General features: G+C 41.2%; 3 protein-coding genes across 9 annotated transcripts in view; 2 read left to right on the forward strand and 1 right to left on the reverse strand.

The window, feature by feature from the left end:
• Positions 1–8,836, reverse strand: FBXO43 (F-box protein 43). Its single transcript, XM_080583185.1, has 6 exons — positions 8,017–8,836; positions 7,828–7,904; positions 2,681–4,164; positions 1,685–1,787; positions 635–817; positions 1–543 (listed from the first exon to the last, which is right to left on the reverse strand). The coding sequence occupies exons 3-6, from the start codon at positions 4,141–4,143 to the stop codon at positions 295–297; spliced, it is 1,998 nt and encodes a 665-aa protein (XP_080439311.1). The 5' UTR covers positions 4,144–4,164; positions 7,828–7,904; positions 8,017–8,836; the 3' UTR covers positions 1–294.
• A 2,854-nt stretch (positions 8,837–11,690) lies between these two features.
• POLR2K (RNA polymerase II, I and III subunit K) lies at positions 11,691–15,083 on the forward strand. Of its 4 annotated transcripts, none has more exons than XM_080583219.1 (5): positions 11,691–11,798; positions 11,916–11,964; positions 13,563–13,626; positions 14,400–14,492; positions 14,942–15,083. In XM_080583219.1, exons 3-5 carry the CDS (start codon positions 13,566–13,568, stop codon positions 14,962–14,964), a joined length of 177 nt encoding a protein of 58 aa, XP_080439345.1. In that variant the 5' UTR covers positions 11,691–11,798; positions 11,916–11,964; positions 13,563–13,565; the 3' UTR covers positions 14,965–15,083. The 4 variants fall into 4 exon arrangements, with proteins under 4 accessions (XP_080439345.1, XP_080439347.1, XP_080439344.1 ...); XM_080583221.1 differs by having other exon boundaries at positions 11,730–11,798; positions 11,916–12,003; XM_080583218.1 differs by lacking the exon at positions 11,916–11,964 and having other exon boundaries at positions 11,762–11,915.
• Positions 15,084–15,224: 141 nt separating this feature from the next.
• SPAG1 (sperm associated antigen 1) overlaps positions 15,225–22,063 on the forward strand; it is a 43,199-nt gene continuing 36,360 nt past the window's right edge. Inside the window, exons 1-3 of one of the 4 annotated variants that reach the window (XM_080583171.1) lie at positions 15,225–16,697; positions 18,170–18,311; positions 18,856–19,015. In XM_080583171.1, the coding sequence (XP_080439297.1) occupies positions 18,172–18,311; positions 18,856–19,015 (300 nt within the window). In that variant the 5' untranslated portion in view covers positions 15,225–16,697; positions 18,170–18,171. Of the gene's footprint in view, positions 16,698–16,763; positions 17,074–17,159; positions 17,176–18,169; positions 18,312–18,855; positions 19,016–22,063 lie in introns of those variants that run through there. The other 3 variants (XM_080583170.1, XM_080583172.1, XM_080583173.1) reach the window with 3 other exon arrangements.

Genomic DNA, 22,063 nt, shown 5'->3' on the forward strand with positions numbered 1-22,063 from the left:
TTGAAGACTACATTTAAGATACTTTATTGAATAATTAAGATGTTAGTAAGTGCCTAACTACTACATGACAGGTAAAACAAGACAAAATGTTTTAAAATACTCACTTTTTTCATAAACATAAAATATACTGAACTGATTAAGATACATACATGCATGACAAGTTATCTTGATAAGTCAGCAAAAACACATCAAATTAGACTTTCAAAATGTGCATACTTAAGAATATGAACAAGACTGGGAAGTTAGGAGAAGGTAGAAAGGAATCAAATGTAAGGACTTGCATGCCTTACAAATTTAAAGTCTTTTTAAATTTCTTTTGCTTTGAGCACTTCCTGGAGGAGCATCTTCTTTGTTCTTCCGTTTTGCAGATAAACTATTACATTCTTTTGACCCATGGAAAGAATGCAGACATAAAATACAGAACTCAAATGCACAGGCCTCTCTGCTACATAGCCCCCGTTTCTTTACCAATTGATACTTAGCAGGATATTGACATCTTGGACAAGGTTTCAGAGCTTCATCGGTGAATAGAGTTCTAGCAGCCTATAGCAAGAGGAGGGAGACAAGAGATACTTAGTTCTTGTAATTTAGAGTTTTCCAAAGCCCCAGAATTAAGAGTTTGTTAGAGACCTACTTTTACGTATTCTTCCTGTCTACTAGTTAATTGGGGGACAGAATTGCATCTCCTGGGAGTAAGTTCAATGTGAGAAGGTGGTGTTTGTACAGGAGTTCTGGCTTGAGCCTGAACAGGCCTTAGAGCAGATCTGTTGAGAACATTAAGTCTTGTGGCAGCATCTTCAGCTTTCAAGAGATATTCCTGTTATAGTTGATAATTACAAAAAAAAAGAAATAAAAAGGAAGCATATCAGGGTTTTATTTAATTTAGCATTTGCAGCTGTGTTTTGCTTCATATTTTCAGTTTTCCCCTGCAACAACACATTAAAAAATGGAAGTGATGTATAGTGCATATATTTCCAATTAAAAGTTTGTATTTAGTAAGGGGACAAGATAGGAACCATTAAAAACAAAGCCCCGTGAGCAGGTAAACAAGCCAACAGCCTTTAGCACTTGATTACTTTCTACTGATCCTCAACTTCTGAAGTAGGATACATCTCAATACCAAGCATGAAGTGATCAAACATAAGTTTTGTCACCGTTAAAGCAAGGTTACCCTGAAGTGTTGTGAGCACGCGTGGAGGATCTATTAAAAAATACACTCCTATTAATAATATGCTACTTTTCAAGAAACCCCTTAAAACAAGTGATCTATATGCCCTTCTGATGCTCAGATATACACCACAAAGAAGCTCAGCAACAAGTGGTACTGAAAATAATTGGGAAGTAGCCCAGAGTGGGTTCTAATGGACTACAGTGAAATGGGAGATGAGGAATAACATGACAAAAGTATAAACAAAGTTTAAGATCCAAAGCCAGAATCAGTTGAGGAAGAGATCCTCAGGGTGTGGGAGAAGGGGAATCGTGATTGAAAGACTGCTACTGAAACCGGGGCCAGATGAAAAAGAACAAAATAAAAGCAATTACAATCTCATGTCAGAATCTTTTACATAACCTACTTAGAACTGTTGCTATCAGCTACAATTCTATAGTTTTGCAAGATGTTCAGTCTTTCCTCTGGCCTGCATTTGTTCACACATGTAAAATATTACCTTTCAGACAACCTTACCCCAGCTTCTTCCTTCAGCTGTTTTATGTACGACTTTCTCCTCCTATCTGCACTTTTATCTTGTACAATGATTTCACGCCAGTTTTTGCTTACTTTCCAAATGCTGGAACAAATGAATTTAAAAAATTATCCATTTTCACAGTTTTGCAGAGTAGCACAGAAGCCATAACAGTAAAATTACGATTTTAAGATTTTTTTTGCGTGATTTCACATACTATTTTGGTCATTTTACAGACTATTGCTATATACTACAAGAGTTCACTGTACTGTCGTGAAACAAATTTAATGTATTCCACACCATTGTTCAGAAATACATACACAAGTCTAGTGAATGACTGCAATATAAATAACACAACATATCTTTGGCTTACAAAATCAGATGTTTCTTCTCTCCACATAAGACACTTAATTTTGTTTCTAAAGTCACATTTTTATGTATTAAGTTCTCTGAAAATATCTGTGCCATTATACTTCTACACATTCCCTTTGTAACTAGTAACACATGGCACACTTGGTTTCTTTGACAATTTCTGTTGATTTCAAATGAATCCAGAACATTACCCATGAAGCAATATTCTTTGAGCATTTTTGTCTTTGTGCTTAGAAGTGACTGAGGAAATTAAATATGCAAGAAAAATCTAGAAAATGTGTTCTGAGTTCTATGCATTATTAGGAAACCTGCAGTGAGAAGAACTGACTTCCCAGATATTTTTTTAAAGAAATGTTTTAAATTTACAAGTACTGTAATAGCTTTAACTTTATCAATCCCCTCCTTTTTTCCCCCCTAACTCGTCTATAAGACATGTTTTTAGAACAACATAGAAAGAACCACTTGATTGCCAGTGACAAACCCCTTCTAATTTCCTTAATTTAAGGAAAAATAAATTCTATTGACAATCCCAATTATTCCAAAAATTATTCTAATTTATTATCAGAAACACATTTTCAACATTATGAGAAGTGGGCACGGGGAATGGGAACAGCAGCAGTACCTACCTGCAGAGACTTTCCACTGTCAAAGCATCTAAAACTATAGCAAGAACATGTTTTAAATTTCTGTATTTTAATTCAGTTAAAATATCTAATTTTTCAAGGCCCATTTTCTTGCCAATGAGTCCAGAAAGAACATGTTCTAATGCGAATATTTCTGTTCCATCAATATTCTTTGATGCTTGATTTTGGTCTGATCTTTGTCTCTGCAAGCAAATTTCATGGACTATTTGCAGAGCTGGAGTTCTGGAGAGATCTGTATAATTTACAACTAAGTCTTCACTAGTCTGTTCTTTTAAAACTACTCCATAGTCTTTATTGACATTTCTTTCTTCTGTTAGCATATATTCTGAATTAGAAGGACTGCCATGATGGTCTTCTGTCTCTGACTGCGAGCCTTGTTCCCGAAGAGTGGATAACCTTCTAACTCGCTCAAGCTTTCTTGCTTTCCTTTTACTGTCTGGAATTTTGGAATCTTCTTTATGTTTTTGAAAGAACTCTTGGAAAGAACCCTCATAATCAGATAAGTCTCCTGATTTGTCTAGATGAAGTGAATTATATCCGCTGTCCTCAGGCGTTGAAAGATTTGGGTAACTGGCCAGTTTAACAGCGGGAGTGTTTCTATTACACAGCTCGAAGTTAAAGTTCTCTAAAAGCCTATCAACAGAAGTCAGGCACTTATTCTCATTGGCCTCAGGTAACACACTGTAAGTAGGAGTGTGAAGCAACCCCTCATTAACACTCATAAGGACACTTTCACCAAATTCACTAGCATTACTAACACTAACATCCTTACACTGAATTGGTGATAAACATTCTGTTTCTAGCGATAAGGGGTCCTTATTTTTGGACTCATCTAGAGTAGAAGTCCTTTGTTGAGAAAATGACAGTCTCCGTTTGGGGCAATTAGGACTAGAGTCCTCAGTTTCTGAAGTGCTAGTTGTCAGGCGTTTGCAACTGTTTTCTTTTGAAGAACCTGAGGCAATTTGTGAAGGTTTTTCTTCAGAGCTCAAAACACAAGAGAATAGTTTTTTCCGGCCACTTCCTGAAGAGCCAGCTTGTCTTTCACAGGATCCTACAGGTGTGCCAGCTGGAGCAGCCTTGGATAAAAGCAGTCTCCTGCGTAGCGAGGAGCCTTTTCTACTCACTTTAGGAGTTTCAAAAATATCTGTACTTCTATTTGCTTCTCTTCTTTCTGATAAGGAGATAGCATTCATTTCTTTTTCAATAGATGATGACACGGACCAGAGGCTGTTTGGGTGAATATGGTCAGAATGCTCTCGTAGAGAAGATGAACTTGTTGCACGCGGTGCTTCTTTATGTTCTGCTTCAGGATCATTGCATCTGCTGTCCATAAATACTGAAGGGGAACAGGTGTCTTTAAAATTGGAGTATCTAAAACTGCTGCTGGGAGATGTTAGTCTATTTTTTTTCAGAATATTGAACGTTATTGAATGACTGTCTGACATCTTCTGCTTGGCACTTTGGCTCTGTAAATAAAGATACCAGCATTATTTCTGAAACAAACAATAGAACTAAAAGACACCTGGAACAGTGAAAAAGCCTTCAATAAATCTACCAAGATAGAGACTTTAAAAGTATTTTCATTAGGCTTAATAGAAACCGTGCTTATACATGAACACAAATATAAAGTACAACCAAATAGGTTGTTAGAATGAGCAAATAAAATGCATGCTATATCATAAGCAAGCATAATTAAAGTTTCTTTTCAGTTAACTGATTAATCTGATAACCTTCATGCAATGAAAAGCCTTCAAACAAGCAACACAGCAATGAGAGTCCCATTTACACTGAAATCAGAGACAGAACTGACCCACAGTAGGGTCAGGGTGCTGTTGTTGTTTTTTGTTTATTTGTTTTAAATAATTACTTTAAAAAAATCATTGTTGTGTTATTTGTTCATGCAATCACTAACAGTTTAGTCCTCAAGAACTAGTGGAAGGTCTGATAATAGATTAATTAGCAAAAACATGTCTAAAGAAGAGAGAGGATTGATCATGAAGTGACATGTCTACAGGTCTCCCTATTATTTAGATCCTACAGTCCCTGGATAGAATAAACTTTTTCCTCAAGTTACATATTAAATAGTGCATTCTCATCTGCCTTAACATGCAAATGTTACATTGTCAATAAGGTATCTGCTTGTGCACCATTCTGTGGATAAACTAAGTGTTCAGAAGATTTAAACTTCAAAGAAACTGATGGATTGGCCATAAACCCTCTCACCACGTACATGAACTTTCTACAATAAACTTAGTACACACCAAAGCTTTAAGTTTTCCCCCCAAAATTACAAAGAGCTGATACACCCATATAAGTAAATGGGCAATGATTTTTGCCATTCAAACATGCAGTTTCTCCACCCTACCCCAAACAGCAATAGGTTACTGCTTTATACACACAAAAAAGGAACCAAAAAGATGTGAATAATGCCAGAATGAGGGTTGTTCTCTCAGAAACCATAGCAGTTCACATCAACCTTTAAGGACCCCCAAAGTCTGAATTAGCAGCTTTTAGTGAGGTACATTCAGACCAGACAAAAATTTATAGGTGACTTAAACACCAAACATTAAGACATCATTAATAACTCAACAGTACTGACCCAGTCAGGCCCTAGGCTACCAAATACAAGCAAGGGGAACCTGAACTGATGGGGAGGAAACTATCCTTTGATGATCTCAGATCATTTAATTAACATTTTTTGACCTATGATGAAGGCACTCTAAGATCTTTGGGATATACAAAGTTTTTTGCTGTCTACAGCAAGCAAATTGCAATATATAAAGAATTCAGAGGAACAGGATATTCAAGAACAGACTGAGAACTTGCCTTAAAGTCTAAGTTCTAAAGAACTTGCCTATGGAACCATGCTGATGTCAGTATGAAATCAAACTGATTTAAAACAAAACAAAAAATAAAGCATGTAATTGAGAAGAACTCTTCAGGGAAAGAAACTTATGTAAAAATAATTACAAAATGAAGACAGAAGCCTGGGCTGCTTCCTTTCCTTCTCCCATTTACCTCTACAAATACCTTATTTTCACATTATTATAGTAGCTCACTTCTGTATTTGTTTTCCATGCCTTTTTCCTCATTCACTCTTTTAGCTTGGTGAAATAATAGGCAATGTAAATAGGACACATGAGGGGCATAGCTTTAAGCTAGTTATTACATAGATTAGGGATAACTGTAGTGACAGCACAGGACCAACTCCACACAGTGTCTAGCATTTCACCTGCATAGTTCTTCAACATTGTAGGTAGTAGGCTGAAAATTCTGTAAAACAAACTAAAAGACAAATATAAAAAAAAGTAGAAAAGAGATATGAAAAATCTCCTTTTAGTTCACTGCTGCTCTTCAGCTGATTGTTCACAGGGAAGAGCTATAAGACAGCAGTACTAAAAATAGAGCATGATCTTTATGTAAAATACAAAAAGAGTAGAGGCCTCATTTTCCTTGAGGAATTTTGGTGAACTGCAGTTAGTTAAGAAGTGTGGCCAAGAGATATTCCTACCAAAAATACTGACGGATAGATTTAAGTTTTGAATGATGTTTAGAGACAGATGCTCAAATTTTCAACACCAACAGGAAAAAAAAAGCACCACACTTACCTTTAAAAACATTAATATTTTCCCTACTCACAGTCAAACTATACATGCATTTAACAAAAACATACGGGCCTGCAGGTTTGAAAACTGCACAGGCAGAAAGCTGAAGAAATAACAGAAGGGAAAACACGCACTTGTAGTTTTGTTCTCAGACATTTCAGGGGAGAAATTATTTAATCTTATGAACAACTGAGAGTAGAGTTTATTTGAAATATTACAATTTAAAATTATTTATTTAAGCTAGCTTGTGTTTCAAGTAGCATGAGATCACTAGAAATAATTTAAAAAAAAAAAAGAGTTTTTACAGTTGTAGTAGAGATCAGAATGGCACAGTTAAAGGAAAAGCCACGCTGCGACCTTAAGCAAAAGCCAAAAATACGCTGTCAGTATGCCAACGTCCAGCAGGAGACGCTTGTGAGCTTCCTATATTGAAGGCGTGAAACCTCTGAAAATTTGTAGGGAAGATACCGCAATACAGACCCTGAGCGAACAGTGTCTAATTCTTTACGACAGATCCCAGTATACAGCTCAGTTTAGCTTAAATATTTTTTCCAAGCATGTTACTCTTGAAAGTTAAGGTTTAATTAAACACAAGGTCTCATTTTACAAAGTGAATGTGAAAGGGAAAGCCTTTCAGAGCCGCTGCTCATCCCTCATAACACAGTGAGATGCTATTTACATTCATAAGAGGTACCTAGTAAAAATTCCAGAGGCTTGTTTAGTGCTTTATAAGCACTTTCTCTTTTTATCGGGAGAAACGTTTGAGCTACTTGTTCTGATACATAATATCAAGCCCTTTTCATTTGAGGATCTTGAAATAATTTATGAAAGTATTCTCACCCTTGTTTTAGACATCAGGAAATAGACACGTTAGGAAAAAAAGACTAGTCACATTTCAAGTCTGTTACAGAGAAAGAAATAAAATGCGCATCTGCTAAGCGTAGTTTCTTGTGCTCCGTCCCTTTCTATGGTATCTATTATTGATTCTGCAGTCCTCAAATCCATAAGTCACCAGCAAACTTCACAGCAGTTTACAGAATAAAGTTCTTCATGCTCAGAAACCCAAATTAAATTACAGACAGGATTCAGGTATGCAGACCTGGAATTATATCTTACAAGCCTAGGCTTTACAAAGCATCCTAAGAAGGGGGGAAAAAAAAAAGTTTGTTACTAGAAAACAGTGTAAATAATACCCATAATATAGACATGAGTTCCAGGAGGGAATTACACCTGTTCTAGATGCTAATTTACATTCCTTAGTAACAGACGCTGAACTCTTTTGCTTCTAAAAAGCTGTTTTCTGCCCTTATTCGTCACTGATCGTCACGTTAACAAAACCGATAAAAAAATAAAGTTTTGGTAGTACAAGACTGCTTTCTCAGCTTTTTAAATAAAGATCCTACCTGCAAGAAAACTGATTTTTATCTGAGGGCTGCTCTTCGAGCTCCCAGATCTAAAACCAGAGAAGCCGTCAATACTGAGATGGCATAGCTCAGTCCTGTGTGTGAGACGGGAGTAACTTACCCTAATTTGCGAAGCAATTTGAGATCTTCCAAAGCAAAGGTACCGTATTCAAAGTACAATTTACCCCTACCGACAACCTAAAGTGGGGAAGGGCGTGGGTAGAAAAGAGAGTTACAAGAGCAACGTTACCCAGTAGCTTGGTGACAGCTGAGAGTTTACATACATGCTTTCACTGTAACGTTTAATTACCCAGCGATGAAGACAACTGACGGCTACTTAGGGAGCAGCGCTCGGGGGTCTCTCGGTCACCTGAAATGCCGGACACGAGCAAAGCAACAGCTTCACCTCCTCATGGGGCAAACCGCCGGCCAGAGACAGCGGCCCCCTGCCCCCCGAGGAGGCCGGCGGGGCTCCCTGGGGGGAGGCGAAGGCGATGCCCCAACTCGCCCCCGGCTGGCTGGCTGGAGAAGGCGGGGATCCTGCCGCCTCAGCGGCTCGCCGCCCGGCTCCGGAGCCCGTTGCCCTTAGTGAGGAGGCGCTGTGGGTGGAGGGGAAGCCAAGCGGCTCCTCGCGTGCAGCCACCGCCGCTGCTTTCCCTCGCTTGGGTTTGAACCGCCCGCCTTTACCAACCGCTCCGCGCCGCCTCCCCGCCCCCGCCGCCCTCAGGCGTCTGCGGGGCGGGTGCCTGAGGAGAACCCGCTCCGCTGCAGGGCACCGGCGAGGTTCGCCTTTCCCCTCACGTTTACACCTCAACGCCGCGGCTCCCGCCGCACTCAGCCCACCATAAGATCCCCCCGACGTTGTCCCTCTCTCCCTCAGCTCCCCCGTCCCTTTCTGCCTCTCCTCAGGAGATGCTGGGGGCGAGGCTTTCCCGCCTCAGCCAGAGCCTTTCTGCTTCTCCTCAGGAGCCGCTAGGAGCGGGGGGCGAGGGCTGAGGGGTGCCCTTCACAGGCGCTGGTCGATCATGGCTAGGCTTTTACAGATGCAGAACGTTATCTGTACCCGCACCTTTGAGCTTGAGTTATAAGGGTGCCAATTAATTCAAATTAATTAGTGCGTTTGTATCCGACTGCTCGGGAACGAGATAATCGCGGAGCGTTTGCCTCGGTTAAATCATCCGTCAGTCCGGTGGGAGATGCCAGTGATGACGCCTACGTTTTGCCGTATTTTTACTTAAACTGTACATTAAAAAATGAGTAATTAGGTGCCCCCATTTCCTGAGCTCGGTGCGGCTGCACACACCCACACACCTGGGGGCTTCACAGCGGGCGGGGGGAGCCGCAGGCCTCGCAGCAGCGAGGAGAAGGAGCGGGGAAAGCCGCTGCTTGTCACACAGAGGCCGAATAAATTGTCATTGTGTCCTCCTCCTTCTGGGTATCATTCTCCCTCACCTCGTTGAGACGAGATTTACCACAGGTTACCTCTATTTTTTTTTTATTTATTTATTTTCCCCCCCCCCCCGTTTACGTTTTATTTCCTCCACCAGAAACGACATCAGATGAGAAAGAGATTTTAAACTGTTGTGCGTGACTAAGAGTAATGCCTACATCCAAAGCAGAAAACTAGAAGCTTTCTAAATTAACGCCGAAATTCAGCCGTACTTCCAATTCGTGGGCTGGGCGAGCTCTGCCCCGCCGCTCGGAGCCCGTTCAGGGAGCGGCGTCGCACTGAGGAGGCGGTGAAGCCTCGCAGCCAAAGGGGGCCGGAGGAAAGGCGAATTTAAAATCTGCTCATCCAAAGCGGGGGAAATTGGGATATTTGCATATAAAGAGTACTGTTTTACGTGACTACAAGGTAACCGTTACGGATAAAAAGAGAAAGGGGGAAATATGCCAGAGACTTCCATTTTAAAAGGAGAAATTAATAGAAACTGATCGAAAAGAAATCGATTTCCCAAAGGGCTTTGTGTAGTAGTATCTATTCCACGTGTATCAGGAGAATTTCTTCCTCAAATAGTTGTGTTTATCTATAGAAAAAAAAAAAAAAACGCTTTTTCTGTGAAAAGGGCAGCTTGCTAGCTCCGTGAAGCGGCACACAGAAGGTGCGAGGTCTGTCTCTCTCAAGCCCCCAGGAACTTGTGGTACCCGGGTGAAAAAAAAAAAAAAAAGAAAAGAAAAAAAAAACATACAGGGAATTTAACAAATTATAGTTATGGTGCTTAATGCGACATACAGAAACATCACACCAAACAGCACCATTTAACAAAACGCTTCATAAGCGGGCAGAAAAAAACTGAGGACCTTAATTTTAAAACGAAATAATGCTAGAGACCCCGCAACGCCCTGACGGGCAGGCTACGAGCGCCTTGCCTTCCCCCGAGCACCCTGCGCACCTCATCCCGCAGCCACGAACCCTTACTCTGGCTGCCGACCAGTGCTACTCCTCCGGATTTTTTTCCTCTACGGGGAAGTCCCACATGTTCCCAACCCTCTGAGCACCCCCGGACTGGCGTTTATCAGCCCTTCAAAGCTGGGCTCTATCACGATAGCGCTGCTCTTGAAGGAGGGCTTTGACAGAAACGGAGCAAGGAACCGAGGCACCCGATAAAACCTATTTTTTTCCGAGAGAACAGTTAAACGATGGCAACAATCAAGCAATTGCGTGATTTCATTGAGACCTTGTTTTCACATAATTAACTTTAATTGTCTTTTTCATGGCGGTATAATTAGTAAACCAGTTTTACAGTATCGGCTCGACAAATCCGTCTTAAAAATAAAACGAGCCCGGAGAAACATTATCGGTTGATTTTTATTTGTTTACTTTCCGGAATGTTAATTACTTGATATGCATTATCAAGTGAAGCTATGGTTCAGGCTTTATTTTCTCCTCTGCTTAAAACTCTTCGCACCAGCTCACACTTACGAAAACCGTGGCGAAGAGGACACGGGCAGTAAATTTGGGGGAGTGCGAATCAGTATGAATAGCGCTGCCTTTCACCTGTCGTTTCTCTTGCTTGTGTTTTATTCTAGCACTCAAAAGTTATGTTTAGCTTTATTTATACACAGCAGCATGGAAAAACAGGCAAGCTGTCTAAAATCTTGAATGTATTTTTATTATGCGTAACTTAAATACAAAATTAGGAAAACCGCAAATATTTATTGTTCCTCAAGTTCATTTTAGATAAGTTATAGGTAACATATGAAGGTGATTTGCTACTATGAGAGCATCAGTAAGTTATAACTGGTAAGCTCGTGTGGTAACAACCCATTTGGCTCCTCAGAAAACAATTTTTATTCAGTATTCGGAAAGAGTATTTGCTTTTTTCAGCATTGAGAAAGAGCCTTTTACTTGGTATTGAGAAACATTTCATTAAACAAGGGAGTCTCTTGAATGATGAAGTCATTAAATCGGAATATTTACAAAACAATATTTTCTAAATGTTTTCCAGAGGTGGAATTCTTGTGAAATTGAGTAAAGAAAACAGTCTACAAAATGCCTACTGAACGTTTGTCATTTACACCATTTACACCACCAGGGACTAAGAAAGCACTTGGAATCATTTCATATTTTGGCTGTACTATTTCGGTTCAGTATGCTGGAATATTTCTGCTCAGGATGCTGGAATCACTGAAATGTGAACCTCTTCCATAATACGATCCTGCAATTAAAATATATAGTATCATAGCTTGTAAATTTTGTTTAAAGCGGGAATACACACAGCAAGGTACCAGATTTAGCTTCATCCAAGAACCTTAAGTAATGTGCTTCTGAAAACAACAAGGACCGTGAGGTGTGACACCCCAGAGGCTTAAAATTCTGCAGTCTCACGATGCGAGCTGCAGGAGGATTTTTGTCTGAGTCTGCACAGACAGAGGTTAGGTACAGCCAACTAAAAACCCCAGAGTTTGACCCAAAGCACTGAGGCCTCGGGACAAGCGCGGACCCCACTCAGGTTTCCTCGGCAGGCGCCGGGCTCGCTCCCGCCACCCGGCGGCGCTCCCGGGCCGCCCGCTCGGAGGGGCGGCGGCGCCGCGTCGTCATCAGTCGGCGCCGAGAGGCCGAGAAGGGCCGCGGTTCCCTTTGTGGCTGGGGTGAGCAGGGAAGCTTCGTTAAAGTCCCTGTGGGGTTCTACAGGGTGTCTAGGGGGCTGCGAGGAAGGCAGCCTGCCCCCAGCGAAACGCTAAGGAATGCGTTTGTTTCTCCCGCAGGTACGTCTGGAGGGCTCGGCGATCGTGGCTGGAGCTCCGCGTCCTCGTGGTGAGTTGTGGCGTGACCCTCAATGCTTGTAGCACGCAGGTGTGTCTGTGTGCCTTTTGGCTGTGCCAGCTTGTGCTTTAGCTGCTGGGTGTGTAAACGCTAGCGAAATGATGATGCCTCCCTGCAAAATACAGAGCTTTAGTTCGCTGCTGTCTGCTGCAGCTGTGTGTTGTACTGCATGGCCAGCACTGCCTCGAGTAAGCTGTAACTGTGGTAGTTCAGCCTTCAGATGTAACTGTGGTAGTTGGTGCTGCTTAGTCTGGCTCACTTTGAAGACATTGTTATTCTCAGGTGCCAGGGGATGCCTGCCAATACCTTACTATAGCTCATGATACAATAAGGCTATAATGTGTGTTTTAAGGCGCCGCTATGATAACAGTAGAGCAAAGCCTTACTTAAAAGCTGTAGAGTTTAATGAATTATCTTGAGTTATCTAGAATGGAATGGCATAGTGGGTTTTTTAACGAGGGGGTTTGGCACCTGCTGATCAGACTCCTGTAAACAAAGGATGAACTGTTTCTGTCAAGCCTGTGCTTGTGTCCTTAAGTCCCAAGTGCATTTATACTGGAACAAACTGTGAAGATCAGGGAAATATACCAGGGAATTAAGTGAAAGTGTCCAGGACTCATGCTCATGAGGAAGCATTGTGAAGGTCATTTAATGACATAATAGTTTGGAATTCCTATCCTCTATGTCACAGGGCGCAGAAACAACAACCCCAAACACCTGCAAGGAGATATTCATCTTCTGTCTTAGAATGGGTGGGAAAAAACTGTTTGCTATCTCTCTATTGTAACAACATTGATGCTTGGAAACATTTATGTGATAGGTTGGGATTACTTAAAACTCCATTAAATGTTTGTGGAGTAGACTTAACTGTTGTCTGATAATGAGAAGGAATACTTGCCTCCAAATAAGCTTGAACAACTTAAACCGTTACAATAGAGCACTAAGAGGTGCTTTAAGTGTACCACTAGGCTATCTAACTTTAACCTTGAGTTAGGTATAGAGACCTATCTTGGGGTTTAGAGGGTGGAATTTCTTCTATATGTCCCCTCTTTATTTATTTAAACGCCTATTACTTTCCTGCCTACAGTTTGTTCCCAGGATTTCTAATCCATTAGATTAGAAGTAGGTTATCTAGTGTTGTTGGAAAGCAGAAAAAAGGCAACGAGGATTATCTTGTTTATGATAGCACGGTTGTTACATGAATGATACATGAATTGTTTTATTTTTCTGTTTCCATCAAGGTTGAAGGGAGGAAAGAAAATATTTATTTACCTTTTGTGTTTAAAATTATCTTTAATACAAACTGATATACAGACTACATTTTTGGAGTTTTTTTTCAACACCCAATTGGTGAAGCTCAGTGCAACCTGATCACACTGTTTTGAGAAGGCAGTTGAACTAGATAAGGTTCTGAAGTCTCTTCCAATGTGAGTCATCCTATGTTGGTGTGTGTCAAATAGAGATGGAATTTGTATTTACTTTGAGGAAGTTTTCCATCTTCTGCTGACTTCTGATGGAGATGTTTCAATATTTGTGTATGCCTTTTAAAAAAAACCTCCTGTGTATATTTTGTTTTTTTGTTTATGTAGAACATGGATTCACAGAAGGATGTTCAGCCTCCAAAGCAGCAGCCAATGATCTACATTTGTGGAGGTAAAGAAAAGACATTAGTGAATTCTTTTCCTTGTTACTGGAGATCTGGTGTTCATATAATGAAGAATGCATAATCATAGTATTGAAGAAATGAAAATAGCGTTGTGAATCCTCATGATCTTTTAAATTTTACTCACTAATGCTACCACGTGTATGGTAGCATAATAATAATACATACAGACAGCGATATGGAAGTAATTCATTAGAGCTTCTGTTGCTGTGTGGAAGTCCTGCATCTCCACAGGACAATACTTCTGCATCTCCACAAGACAAACTTCTGTTTGGTGCATTTCTGGGGGAGGATTTTCTGGAAATACAGTATGGTCACTCAGCTTTTACTAAAGTGTAATAGTCAATTTTTCTTTCACCTATAGATAAGTTAATAATGTAAACATTGGAGATTTTGAGTGCTTAAGAGTCAAAGTGTTCTGGAGATGAAAGAAGATAAACTTGGGAGGCTGGGAGGGGCTGAGCTGAAGTTTTCATTAGTAGACAGTCTACTGTACAGTCTACATACCATTCTCAATACCACTAATGATTTAGTGATTTCTAGCAAGGTCCTCTTTGATATTAAAAAGTGGAGTTTGCCAATCTTTTTATTTTTTTGCACAGAATCGTAATATCATTCAGTTCTTTATACAAACTCACTGCAAATTATTTTCTGTATTATGCTATTTTGCCCCAAATAGGAATTAAGACTTCTGAAAGTTGTCTATGCATTAACAATGCTGTTTTTATTTACTCACTCCAATTCTCTTCCTCCATCACATCAGAATGTCATACAGAAAATGAAATAAAGGCAAGAGATCCTATCAGATGCCGAGAATGCGGGTACAGAATAATGTACAAGAAAAGGACAAAAAGATGTATCCTTTCACAAAGTCACACGAATGCATTTGGGGAGTTGTGAGTTGGGGTAAGGCATCTAAGGTAAACAACATGGAAAATTTGAGTAATTGTGCAAGAATCCTTCAAAGCCAAAAATCAATACAGTAGAGCAAACTATAGAGACATCTCTGCTGTGTAATTGGGGACCTTGTTTCCTGGTGCATTGTCTCATTTTCCATTTTCTATGAAAACTATAATCACGATAGTCTTGTGGGTGATGTATAGTGTGTGGTTGATATCATGCAGCCTTTTAACAAAGGAAAGTGTTGTGGGGTTAATTAAAAATGAGTTCTAAATGCTTTTATATGGTTACCTGTGACTTTAGATTTGGGTAGTCTTCCCTCAGTGCCTCCTTTTCTCTCCCTGATCTTTCTCTCTTTTTCCCTTCCCAACCACAACACGTTTTTCTTTAACTGCACCATTCCAGTGGTGGTTTTTGATGCCCGGTGATGTGAGCTGAAGATATATTGATTATTATGCTGCAGTTTATTCTTTCTGACTTTGTTCTGTAATTCTATTAATGTACAAATGCATAGTTTTGTTTTGAGATATTAAAATATTAAACTTCACTTAGTATTTTTTGTCTGTACTACTACAGGTTTCTAAAACTGTGACTTAAATTTTAGTCAGAGTATGTAGAAGTCTGTTAAATTCATTGGTATTGTATTTGGTTTTGAGTTAATCTTGTTTTCATGGCTCTCATCTAAACCTTACTTGCATCTTAACTTTGTTAAATGCTCTTTGGACTCCTATGAACTGCATAAAATCTTGGTTTGAATAAGTTCCAATGGAAATAAATTGAAGGGTACACAACGTTAGGTCTGAAACACAGATTTGGATTTCAAAGGAGCAAGTATCTTCAAAAGAGCAAGAACTCGAGAGCATCCAATTTGGTATAAAAATTAAAAAGCATGTGTAAACAAATTTCCAACCAGTGTGACTTGGTTGTACTCAGGAAAAGAAGGAGGATTATAGTTTAAAGATACCCTGGGTAAGGGTCCCAAAGCTAAAATAATACCATTTTGCTTTTCAGATGACTTTTTGTGAGTCTGTAATAAAAAGTGCTTGTTTTGTATTCATTAGCCAGAACTATGCATCTGTTTGACTGTTCAGAAAGTGTTACGTGTTACTAAAATACCCTTATTACTGAAGAGTATTATAAAATACTGCTGGATTGTGTCTGATACTAATTTACCCTATTGAAATGGTAGGGTAAATTATTATTTTGATAATAGTGCTTTTGATAAATGGTGCTTTTAATAATGACATAACATGTTTAACTTCCTATCAATATAGCAAGATACTTTTATTATGGAATATATGGTCATATACTGACTGCTTCATAAATGAACTATACTGGGTTATTCTAGCAAATGGGATTTTAAAAAAAATTTAGAGCCATTTTGTTTTCTTGGCTATCTTACCAGATCGTTCCTGTTAAGAAACTTATCTAGGATTTCCCTTGGAAAATCACTCAGCAGGGTGATGCTTTTGCAATAAAGTTTCAGTTTGAGTTTTAGCAGTGGTGTGCGTAAGCATGTACATTCTGCGTGCAAGACAGGAACAAAAGCTGAGCTATTTTTCCTGTCTGCTCGGGAACTGCCCACGGGAGAGGTAGGTGCTCGTGCTACAAAAAGCCTGGTGGGAGCGCGTTCAGGCCCTTTTGACAGGTGACGGAGAGGAGCCTCTGCTCAGAGCGGGGAGTGCAGGCTGCTGAGGAAAGCAAATGTGGCTGGGTGTGGGACAAGGCTAGGAAGGCAGTGGTGCTGTAGATAACACAGCTTTGGAGAAACTATCGAGGAGCTAGATCAAATTGCACATTTAGGCTAGATAAAATTGTACGTCGAAGGTAAACTGGTGATGTTTTATGAAGGCCAAACCCCCAAATTGCTGTATTTCTGAGGTGAATAAACTCTCCAGAGTCAAATCACTTCTAAAAATAGCTTTTTAATTTATAACAAGGGACGTTTTATTTAATACGACATAACGCGGGGCATGTATTTATAATAGCCATAAAGGGATTTCTCTGTGGTTCTCCACCCCCGCCACCTCACGTGTGGCGGAAAGAGCGACGTCTCCGAGCCGCACCGCGCCGTGTCCCTCCGCCATAGCCCTGCTGCGCCTGCGCGGGGTACACGCGGGCCGGGCGGCGGCCGTCCTGGAGGCAGCGCGGCACGGGGCAGGTGGGTGCCGGGGGCCCTCAGGCGGCGCCGGTGGCTCCGCCGAGACCCAGCGGGGCCCTGCGGGAGCCTCGCGTGTGGGGCGGCCGCGGAGGGCGGCGCGGAACCCGCCCCGTCCTTCCTCCCTGCCCCGCGCGCCGTCCGCCGCCATCTTGTACATAGCAACGGTTGCCGGGGCCGGCCGCCATCTTGTACATAGCAACTGTTGCCGGGGCCGGCCGCCATGTTGTGTATAGCAACAGTTGCCGGGGCCGGCCGCCATGCCGGGGGTCGGTCGCTGCCCCCTGGCCGAAGGCTCCGTTTGCAGGGCCGGAGGAGAGCGGGGTGGAGAGCCCCCGTTCAACCCGGTGTCCTTCACACCGCACTGCGCGAGAGCTGGGTGAGCGAGCCTGGGGATGAGGGCTGGTTTGTTCCCTGTTCCGGAGACTTGTGGAACTACTGCAGCTGTGTAAACGCTTGCGTTTTTGTGACTGCTGCCTGGGTTGGGTGTTATTATTATCTAGTTATTTCGCATATTCCTCTGTCTCTCCATGCATGTTTTTTTTTCCTATACCAAAACTGTAGATTCTAGAGGCCAAATACTGTCTTTATGCAGTACCTAATTACGACCGCTTATTATTTAAATTATGCTGTATTATAAACATTTCATACTATTACAAATTAATATGTGTAATTATGCACAACATTAGAACAAATTTATTTTTATTAGATTCACATCTGCACGTGGTTATCATCACATGCTGCCTGGCTGGCTGCCCTCATAATACCTGTTAAAATAACAGCATTTTAAGCACAATGTAACGTGCTCTGTGGAGCAGAGCTTGGAATTGAAGTACAAAAAAAATGCAGTAAAGCAGTTCAAAGGTACAGAGAGGCAGGAAATGTCTGCTTTGAACACCTCGCTTCATCTGTTACATACATACTGGAAAAGATCTATATTAGTACGGTAATATAATCAAAGACCCAGAAAATGCAGTTAGTGAGAAAAGGCAAACAATCAGATTAGTTTGAGCTACAGAGAAGACAAGGGCTATTACTCCATAAGATGCAGTGAATCATCTTCCTTCTGGAAAGAAAAAAAAAGAGAAGTCCGTGCACCATCATCTTCTTTATCCTGACTGCCCTTGCTTAAAATAAGTAATACCATACCATGTCTAAAGAAAAGCAGGTAAAGGGGTAGGTGTAAATATGGTAACGTTTTTTTTAAGATTTTCTGATATGTTCTGCCATGCAGAACCAGTAAAGTTGTGCATATTCTTTTTCCAAAATGTATCTTACATATAACCATACATTTGTCAGTAGACCTCTGTCAACAACCGTTTGTGTGATCAGGTCTTCAAATTGGAGGTTTTTACTTTTGTGGCAATAGTTTTGCTTGCATAACAAAGTAATACTTGGCCTATTCCTTAAATTACTGTTGCTTTAAAAGATAACTAGATGTCCATAGATTTTTTCCTTCTTCTTTTACTATTTAGTTATGGGTGATGAATCAGTACCATCTTTGCTGGACCAAGGAACCACAAAAACTTATCAAATACCTATTGGTCATCTGGACTACAAGTTCATTGAAAAATGCACTGATGTTAAACACCTGGAAAAGATTCTCAGGGTATTAAGGTAAACATATTTTCTTAACTTCATTATTTTTATTCCCCGTCTGTAAAATTCAGAGGAACTTGGACCTAAATATCCTATTTGTCTTTGAACCTCTTTGTGCCTTTCTAATTTAAAAACTAGAAATTAAAATATGATGTTAAAGTAGTCATGTTAAAAATATCCAGATGATTAAACTAAAAATCTAAGTCCTGTTTTAACCCATTAAAGAGGTTTGAGTAACTCAATTCCATCTTTTTCTCAAATGTTGCCACTGGATTTTGGTTTTGTCATGAAGCTATCTTGCATATTGGTGTTAATTTGAGATGCCATACCTGTTTAACTTTTCATGAAAATGACAAGAACGTTTTTATGAGCACTGTGAACTGTGTATATATGTCCATTGGAAAGTGGTTGAAGGTTAACTCGCTGCAATTTTCTGATCAAAATGATACTAGGAGATGATAGAATTCAGTTGTAACAGGAAAACAGTCTTCTATCATCACCGTAGTATGCAGAAAAGTATGGAGATTTTTCTTTCGTAACTTTAATATCTTTCATTTTAAAGGTCTGGTGAAGAGGGATGTTATCCCGACCTGACACTGTTTTGTGAAAAGCGTATTGAGCATTTAGACCCAGGGAGCAGAGCTCTCAGGAAAGATAAGCCTGCAGCCACAGCTTCTGATTTTACAGCTGAAGAATGGGAAACAATTAATGGTGAACTGATGGTACGGTATTACTCTAGTTTATAGTGGTCAGTAATGTAATCACTTTGATGTATCAATCTGGCGTGATTGTTCAACTTCATCTTGTGCTTAAGTAGAACATGATTATTTGATTAAATCAGGAAGTGGTAGAAGAATTCTGTTTTTTTTTGTTTGTTTAATTTATTAACGCTACTGAATTTTTAATGCCCATTATAATTCTACAGAACTTCTTTATGTATTATTTTTCATTCAAAAAAGCACAAAATAATTGCAAACTACATTTATGAAATCCACTTTTCTCAATCTGTATATGTAAAAGTAGAAGAATATTCTATACTGTTTCTATACTGTAGGAACTGAAGAGTACTTTATCCAGCTGAAAATATTGAAGAAGTCTAGGTGGGCATAAGCATTTTAGATTAGAGTATTTTATATGAAAAACAGGTTCTCTTATAGTGAAGAATGACACTAGCACCCCTTACCTGTGATTTAAAAAAAAAAAAAAAAAAATGATGTGTATATGAAGCAACTATTTTTCTGGCCTAGAAGCAAACATGCTATGAATTGAATTGTGCAGGAAAAAGTAAAGCAGCAAAATTCATTTTATGAGAAATTAAGCATAGTTGTTTATTTTTTAATAGATTCTATGAGAAGATAGGCAGATGCTTTTTGTTGCTTTCTGAATCTTTTGGATAACTTAGAGGCAATTTTGTTTACAACATGTTCTGATCATATTATGCTATTTCTGTTTGAAATCATTTATTTCTAGTCCTTTAAGGAAGATTCTGCCAGTGCTTAATAAGCTCTTCAGAAGAGACAGACAGGGAAGGAGGGGAGATAGATGTTGTTCTCTGTATTAGGGAAAGGTTTGATTGTGAAGAGATGCTTCTGAGAAACAGCTATGAACAGGTTGAGAGCTTGTGGGTGAAAGTTAAGGACCACACCAATAAAAGTCACCTTTTGGTCGGGGTCTACTACAGGCCACCTGATCAAGGGGAGCCTGTGGATGAGGCATTCTTACTTCAGGTACGATAAGCATCATGCTCGCACAATCTCATCCTGATGGGGGACTTCAACCACCCGGATGTCTGCGGGAAAAGCTACCCAGCAGGCTGTAAGCAATACGGGAGATTCCTGGAGTGCGTTGAGGATAACTTCCTGGTCCGGGTACTAGACAAACCAACCAGACAAGAAGCATTACTGGACCTGGTGCTGCTCACCAATGCAGACGAGTTCATTAAAGAGCTCAAGATTGGAGGCAGTCTGGGCTGCAGTGACCACGCCCTGGTTGAGTTTGTGATCTCGAGGAATATGAGTCTGTCAAAGAGCAAAGTCAAGACCCTGAACTTCCGAAGAGTGAACTTCAAGCTATTTAAAGACCTAGTAGATGAGATCCCCTGGAATACTGTCCTCAGGGACAAAGGAGCTAAACAGAGCTGGCAGCTCTTTAAGGATGATTTCCTTAGAGTACAAGAACTCTCCATCCCCATGTGTAAGAAAGTGGACAGGGAGGGCAGACAACAGGGATGGCTGAGCAAGGACCTGTTGGTCAAACTGAGGTACAAGAAAGGAATGCACAGGCAGTGAAAGCAGGGACATATGGCCTGGGAAAAATACAGGGATGCAGTCCAAATGTGCAGGGATGGGATCAGGAAAGACAAGGCACAAACGGAACTGAGCTTGGCGGGGATGCAAAGAGTAACAAGAAGGGATTCTATGGGTATGTTGGTCAAAGAAGAAAGGCCAATGAGAGTGTACCCCCTCTGATGGACGACACGGGTGAACTGGTAACAAAAGACGTGGAGTAGGCTTAGGTACTCAATAACTCTTTGCCTCAGTCTTCACTGACAGTCGGGCTTCCCATGGCCCTCGTTTCCCTGAACCCATAGATGAGGGCTGGGGAAGTAAAGTCCCACCCACTGTAAGCAAAGAGCAGGTTAGAGACCACCTGATGAAACTAAACAAGAATAATTCTATGGGGCCTGATGCAATGCATCCCAGGGTCCTGAGGGAACTGGCTGATGTAGCTGCCAAGCCTCTCTCCGTCATATTTGAAAAGTCCTGGTAGTCAGGTGAAGTCCCTGGTGACTGGAAAAGGGGAAACATCCTTCCCATTTTTAGAAAGGGTGGAAAGGAGGACCCAGGAAACTACAGACCGGTGAGGCTCACCTCTGTGCCTGGGGAGATCATGGAAAAGATCCTTATGGAAGCAATGTCAAGGCATGTGCAGGACAAGGAGGTGACCTGGGACAGCCAGTATGGCTTCACCAAGGGCAAATCATGCCTGACCAATCTGGTGGCCTTCTCTGATGGAGTGACTGCATCAGTTGATAGGGGAAGACCGACCAATGTCATCTACCTGGACTCCTGTAAGGCCTTTGACGCAGTCCCACATGACTTCCTGATCTCCAAATTGGAGAGATGTGGACTTGCTGGGTGGACCATTCAGTGGATAAGGAATTGGCCTGAAGGCCGCACCCAGAGAGTGATGGTCAATGGCTCTATGTCCAGGCGGAGGTAGGTGATGAGTGGTGTCCCTCAGGGGTCTGTCTTGGGACCGGTGCTGTTTCATATCTTTACCAATGACAGAGATAGTGGGATCGAGTGCCCCCTCAGCAGGTTTGCAGATGGCACCAAGCTGAGTGGTGCAGTTGATACACCAGAAGGAAGGGATGCCATCCAAAGGGACCTGGACAAGCTTGAGAGTTGGGTTCACATGAACCTAATGAGGTTCAACAAGTCTAAGTGCACCTCTTGTTGGGGCAATTCCAGACATGAGAACAGACTGGGAGAAGAACTCAATGGGAGCAGCACTGCAGAGAAAGTCTTGGGAGGTTCTGGTGGACAAAAAGCTTGACACGAGCCAGCAGTGTGCACTTGCAGCCCAGAAGGCCAACTGCATCCTGGGCTGCATCCACAGAGGAGTGGCCAGCAGGTGGAGGGAGGAGATTGTCACCCTCTGCTCTGCCCTCGTGAGGTCCCACCTGGAGTGCTCCGCCCAGGTCTGGGGCCCCCAGCACAAGAAGGATGTGGGGCTGTTGGAGCGGGTTCAGAGGAGGGCCACGAAGA

This window comes from Anser brachyrhynchus (genome assembly GCF_964034855.1).
Source record: "Anser brachyrhynchus genome assembly, chromosome: 2".
Taxonomy (NCBI): domain Eukaryota; kingdom Metazoa; phylum Chordata; class Aves; order Anseriformes; family Anatidae; genus Anser; species Anser brachyrhynchus.

Excerpts from the sequence above, each read along its gene's own strand:
- FBXO43 (XM_080583185.1), bottom strand. The coding sequence starts at position 4,143 with ATGTCAGACAGTCATTCAATAACGTTCAATATTCTGAAAAAAAATAGA. Across the intron at positions 1,788-2,680 it reads ACAGTGGAAAGTCTCTGCAG|CATTTGGAAAGTAAGCAAAA; the intron begins GTAGGTACTGCT and ends CATTTGTTCCAG. Across the intron at positions 544-634 it reads GACAGGAAGAATACGTAAAA|GCTGCTAGAACTCTATTCAC; the intron begins GTAGGTCTCTAA and ends CTCTTGCTATAG.
- POLR2K (XM_080583218.1), top strand. The coding sequence starts at position 11,895 with ATGCGTTTGTTTCTCCCGCAG. Across the intron at positions 13,627-14,399 it reads AATGATCTACATTTGTGGAG|AATGTCATACAGAAAATGAA; the intron begins GTAAAGAAAAGA and ends CCATCACATCAG. Across the intron at positions 14,493-14,941 it reads CAAGAAAAGGACAAAAAGAT|TGGTGGTTTTTGATGCCCGG; the intron begins GTATCCTTTCAC and ends GCACCATTCCAG.